General features: G+C 30.4%; 1 protein-coding gene across 4 annotated transcripts in view; it reads right to left on the bottom strand.

Annotated features, from left to right (window-relative positions):
- Window positions 1–6,601, bottom strand: part of LOC106478397 (kinesin-like protein KIF21A) — a 117,394-nt gene that overhangs the window by 61,961 nt on the left and 48,832 nt on the right. For all 4 annotated transcript variants that reach the window (XR_002609882.1, XM_022381990.1, XM_022381989.1 and 1 more), the window contains 3 exons: window positions 5,822–6,129; window positions 5,021–5,216; window positions 3,116–3,305 (listed from right to left, as the gene is read on the bottom strand). Coding sequence is in view for 3 of the 4 variants with exons in the window: in XM_022381990.1 (XP_022237698.1) it covers window positions 3,116–3,305; window positions 5,021–5,216; window positions 5,822–6,129 (694 nt within the window). In the remaining variant the exon portion in view is untranslated. The remainder of the gene's footprint in view (window positions 1–3,115; window positions 3,306–5,020; window positions 5,217–5,821; window positions 6,130–6,601) is intronic.

The following is a 6,601-nucleotide window of genomic DNA, read 5'->3' as shown; positions in this document are numbered from 1 at the left end:
TAACGAATTACATTACTCACAAGCTACTACGAGCTGCTCACATGTGTGCCTCATGAAACATTTTTATTATAATATTATTATTATTTATTTTACCTAATCTAATCTTAACTAACATAAAAGGATCCTTATCTTTACATTTTAGTTACTTTTATAATTAGACACAGAATAAACATGAAAAACAAGAAATAAAATACTTAACCAATCTTCTTTTTTTCTTAATGTCATTTATCGAAGAGATTTAACCCTAATTTTTTATACTAATAATAGTAATGCACTTAATAATTTTTATTTAATTAAATAATGCACCAAAGAATATATACTAATAAAATACAAAAAGTAGGCAAATTCCCTTACCTCTCACAATTTTTCAGGCTTTCTAACTATGCGACAGGAGTCATTACAAATTCATCCAAGCTAGTCGTTAACTTTCCCACAGGAACGATGTTGCTACTCCGAGTGAAATTGACATTTAACCGTTCAGAACATAACATTATACAATACATCGTTTGAAAGATGAAAATGTTGACTTTCTATTGGTTATAGGTAATATATAATTAAACATAACAGAGAACTATTAACAAATTCTGAAAGATAGGATGTGACAGGTAGGCATGGCAGGAGGGGTTTGATTTTCTATCCTATAACCAAACAAAATTGAAGACTATAAAACTTATGGTTTGTCTGAGCAATAACAATTTTATAGAGTGTAATTTACATTTAATTTTGTACTTTTTCGAGGGTGGTGTATAAAATAGGGAAGATGACATGCTAAGAGAAAATGTGTCATGTGAGTCACACTAGGGGAAATTCAGGATTTTTTTAAATATTACCTTATAGAATTAAAAACTTAAATCTTATATACTATGAAAATATGGATCATAAGCTAAGATTTTATGCCATTCTAATTGGTATAACATAAACAAAATCTGGTTTAATAAAAGTTTGAATGTGAGACACTAAAACCTTGTGTCATGCGGAGTAAAGGATACCCATGGCAATAGGGTTAATTCAGCTGTAATTACATTTCATTTGATGCTCCAAAATAAATTTTTTCAGTTGTAACCAATAATTTGCCTTTTGTTTTAATAATGATGTTGTAGTATGAAGCATCAAAGTGATGGTAATGTAGCAGTTCTAGATACGAGTGAAACCCTGACAGTTCTAGTGTTAAACTATTGTATCTAATGATTAAAGTAGCTTCTAGTAAAACATGGGCATCCTTCACAGTTTTATAGATACAGATATTCACAGATAAGAGTGTTAACCATTTTAAAGAATTTATCTACATCCTAACCCAAATGTATTGAAGAAAGACTGGAGAAAAAAAAGTTTGACTTTGAGACTAAACAGTTTTTGCATATAACTCAAAACAAACTTTTATTTCTAAAGATGAGAAAAAGCTATACCAAACCAGGATTTTTATAAAACATTGAAAAAATCAAATACTATATACTTATTCAGATGTTGTCACATCTCTCAGTGTACCTGAAAATTGACAGTGTACATAATTTTTTGGGTAGTTATTGTTTTTTTTTCTGAATTTTCACAGGTAGCTTACTAGTTTATAAAAGTAACGAAATAACAAAAACAGTCTGATACTATTTCAATGAGTTAACTACCTCCTAATTTTGAATTAGGCTACTAATGATTGTTAAAGCTAATTTCACAGACATAATGAAACAATGTAGGAGCACAGCAAAATATTGCAACAGTATTCAGTTTCCCAAGTTAATATACATGTTCATCACTTAAATGTTCCCATTCTTAAAGCCAACTCAACTAGTCTGAACATTTGTAAAATTTTAGATTGTTCATGAACATTCACACACCTATGTATAAGTAATGTATCCTCCACTATTAAAATATGTTGAAATATGAAAAGTAATTCACCAATTATCAGTGCTTGCATCCATGTGGTCTTACTGTATTAGACAGTTGTCATCTGAACATGTTTATAGACAGAAAGAAGAAAAACCCACACAAACACTGCATTCTTCTTCATATATTACATTGCAACCTTGAGCCCACAGATTACCTGGTGTGGTACTATGCCTAGAAAATAACACCAATAAAAATCTTTTCTGATGATAAAGAGTACACTTTTGTTTTAATTTTTAAATATTATGTACAAGTAATACCAATAAAAACTTATTAGTTGAATGTGTTGATTTGTGTATTATAAAGCAATAGCCTTTTAACTCTTATTACCCATAGTTCGATAATTATATGAAAATGAAATGTTCCACCTACTATAATTAATCAAAAAATTTATAGGAAAAATACAGGTATTCATTTTGGAAGCCAGCCATTTCCCTAAGATTGAAATTCTGCCATGAGCTCCATGATATGCTTCTATGAAAACTGTACCAACCCAGAGTTTAATCATACTTTCAGTTGCACTGTTCAAAACTTCAAAAATCAAATTAATTCTGAAGGACATTCTATATTTGATACTTATGCTTCCATAATTTACAAAAACAGTGCTTTAAAGTTAAAATTCATTATTCAAACAAAATCCCAAAATTAAGTAGTGGCAAATACAAATCTTATTTTCAACCAAGGGCTTCTATCAGAACTATCTGAAATGGCACAAAAAGACACATGAAGTCATTTATGTGTACATAAATGCTATACTAACCCTGTTTTAAATGATCGACCAAGATAAAACCCAAGGTGCAATATGGAAAAAAATTAGTTATCCAAGAGAGCCAAGAGCTCCTACCTCAACATTTTACAACAAAGTATCAAAAGATTCCTGATTGGCTGCAGTAAGAAGATACCTAGTGGTGAGAAAAAGTAGCAAGACCATAAAAGTAGAACTGGAGTGCAAAGACTTGGTACACATAAAGTTAAATTGATCAAATAAAAGCATAAAAAAGAATGATTCATGAAGCAAATACAAAGAATAACATGCACAACATATGAAACTAACCAAGGAAAAAATTCAAACACCTTATAAAAGGATTACCTACCCAGATGGATATGAGAAATTTTGGTAATTTGTTATATTTTAAAAAGTAGTCAAATTTCAAATTACCATTTCAACAGTGGCAATCTCCTCATGAAACTAATTGTTTTATTCTTTTGGCAAATGTGTCTAAGATAAGAAAGCTACCTGATGTAATCCATGTTCCCATTTCCTTTTCTGCCAGCAACTCAGAGTTCCTCACATTCAGTCTTTCTACCGTTTCTTGTAAAGCTTTGATACGAGTTCGCAAGTTATTGTTCTCAGTTTGCAACATTGTATTCTCATGAAACATATCATTTATTTGTTCTGTTCCATCTTCTCCAACAATCCTCTTCCCCTAGAAACACCAAATTTATACCAGAAAGTTTTTCTGTAGAATGTTAAAAGCTTCATGGCAGACTTACTAAATATACTGATTAACTTAGTTCTATTAAAAAACTTAATTTTCAGCAATAACAACAAGCATAAATTACTTCCAGTAAACTGCACATATTAGGTGAGTTTTCAGTTTACATCATCTCTTCAGAATTTTCTCATAGTTCTGGCAATACACCCGAAAGCTACCTAATAAATATTTTTTATTGGCAGTATTAAATTTTGTTTTTATTTGTAACTTCATAGCTTTAACAGATGAAAGTACCTCGCTTTATATATAAACTACGTTCACAAGCTGTGCAGGCATTGCCAGTAAATACCCTGTTGAAGAACAAGCACAAGAGTTTTTACAGATGTTAGAAATATTGACAATTTTACCAATAGAAAGTACAAAGTGTGTGAAATGAGCATGAATTTAAAGTTACATAATGAAAACAATTTCAAAAATTGGATCTCAATATGAAATTTTTTTTTTATCAAACCTCAGTAATATAGTTAATTAAGTTGGTTGCTTGTTGTTAAACACAACTTAATTAAATCTAAACTACATAACTTGTATTTTATCACAAACAATTTGTCTGTCATAAACAGAGTTAATACACTTTAGATATAGACAACAGTAACTGAATAACAAAAAAACAGTTTCTAAAATTAATTATCAATGACTTAAAAGTTAAACTAATTCTGGTGAAATTTAAAATCTACTATAAAAAACATGAGTGGATGCCATGAAAAAAATATCTGTTGAGGGATATTCAATAAATACAAAACCTTTTCACTGAGCGTACATGCAGTAGTAATGCAATAAAACTTTTGTTTTCAATTTCTCCTGCATCAGAATTGTCTGGTCTTGACGGTTAAGAAACAATGAGTTTTTCTTAAAGATAATTTGTATAGATGCTTTCAATCAAACAGTCACGTAAACAAAACTTGATTTTTTTTAAATTAATTTTCGTTATAGATGGAGTCAGTTCATAAAAAAAATCTTAACTATTATTACTGTTAAACTTACATCACAAAAATATGAAAAAAAAAGGACATTCAAATATTGGAACTAGATAAGGTTTTACTTCAGAAAAACTTTGGGAAGTGAACTAGATCCAGAAATTTCCTATAGGAACATGATAGCGAAAGTTTTGTTTGAGCAGAATAAGCTGGTAGATGTGTAAACTTTTACATCCTGCAAAATGTTATCATTATACTGTGAATTATAGGAATCATATTCTGGGACCCTTAACGAAAGACCATGCCTGTCTCAACTATGTTAAACTAGTTGACATATTCCTTGAAGAAAAGAAGAGAATTATAAAATGTAAAGATCTGAGTGCTCAAACTTCAATCCCAATGAGCATGTATTGGATGCTCTTGCAGAATACACCACAGCCCATCAAATGATTTCAGAAACTAAAAATGTTCTGGAAACAGATCTTTCACAGGAGTGATTGAGGTACATGCAACATCAGTGCCAGGCTGTCCTTTTTGTTCATTATCTATGCTCCATACTGAAGTTTCATCAATAGCAACAATGTAAAGTTACTTATATCAATTGTTCACTTATGAGCTTAGGATAAATGGCCCATCACTTGCTTTTCAGATAACACATTCTTTCATGCTTACCCTGTAGAAAAACAAAAATGTTAATTTTCACACTAGAGTAAGAAGGAACACAAATCATACCTGTTTATACTCCATTAGCTCTAACTGAAGCTGCTGGATTTCACGACGGAGCAGAGTAATTGTTTGACTAGACTTATCCTGATTTACCATTACCCTGTTTTTGATATTTTTAGCTCTGTTGGCATATTTCAATGTGTTTAGGGTTTCCATAAAGTCCCGGTCAGATGGAGAAACACAGGCTATCATCAAAGTTTGACTGGTGAAAAGAAATAAATGTGTGTATATATATACATATTAAACAAATATCTGATTTAAGAATTAGTGATAATCTCATGTTTTAAAGGTGAAATTTACAAAGTATATGATATGATATTATGTTCCGAGAAATACTATACATGAATGTGGTAAACTCTTCTCTGATAATGCTTGCTGTAAAGGGTAAGCATTAGATGTCCAGTACATATGAATGCTCCTGGTATAAAACAGTCAATGTCTTGAATGTTACAGGGTTCTCCAAAAGTAATTAACTAAAGCTATAAAGTTCATCCCCTCATAACATTGATAACTTTATATTTACTGTTTTGATATTTCTTCTAATATTTTGTAACTTAAAAATACCCTGGATTATTATTTTTTAATTCTTACTCCTTAAAGTAAGCAACATATAAAGAATTATCAGAAAAAACAAAATGGTTCAAATTTATTACATGACTATCATTAACAGGGAATAACTTCATTTATTACTACTTCATAGACAGTTACCAAACATTAATCATTTAACATTATTTTGGTTTTCTACTATTAACATTGCTCAAGTATTAATTTTCTAACCTGATATCTTACAGTATTCAAAATATTTACCTATTTCCTCCTAAAGAATCCTGAAGCAACCTTGTAAGTTTAGAATCTCTGTATGGAACATGAGTGACTTTACGTGACTTGTCCCCTAGTGCCGAGATGACATTTCCAAGAGCTAAAAGTCCACAGTTGATTGAGATTCCTTCTTTAGCCCTATCTCCAGTTGCCCCTGTTCTCTTTAGCCTCTCTGAGCCTGCCAGATCCACAAAATGAAACTTAGCTGTTAGTGTTTCAAATTCATTCATCACCTCACCATTCTGAGTTGGAGCTGATATCTCTGTACTCTCATCAGAAGAGAGAGATAAATGAGGCTGGAAAAAAAAAAGAAACTATAAAATCCACATGTTTATTAATTTTTAATTGTAGTAAAGTTAACACATCTCTAAAATGAATGCTTAATATGTTTTTTCTCTACAATTTAGCTTTAATGAAATAATCATCTACAATATTAATATACAGATATATAACTTTATAGGTTTGAGAACTTTAATGGACTGCAACTGTCTGTTGAAGGAAAAAAGAGCTGAAGATTTTGCTTCTATACTAAAGACGTCAGTACAGAAGTCAAAATGTTGTCTCCTTTTCTTTCAAAAGGCAACTACAGTGAATTAAAGTTCTGAAACCTACTGTGTCTACTTTGAAACTACATAACATTCTTATTTATTACCTGTTAACTTGGTAGTTACATTCAGAATATAAATAATGTAGTTTATAAATCTCAAGTCTTGTTAACTTGGTAGTTACATTCAGAATATAAATAATGTAGTTTATAAATCTCAAGTC

This window comes from Limulus polyphemus, unplaced genomic scaffold (genome assembly GCF_000517525.1).
Source record: "Limulus polyphemus unplaced genomic scaffold, Limulus_polyphemus-2.1.2 Scaffold208, whole genome shotgun sequence".
NCBI lineage: Eukaryota > Metazoa > Arthropoda > Merostomata > Xiphosura > Limulidae > Limulus > Limulus polyphemus.
This window is presented reverse-complemented; position numbering and strand designations above follow the sequence as displayed.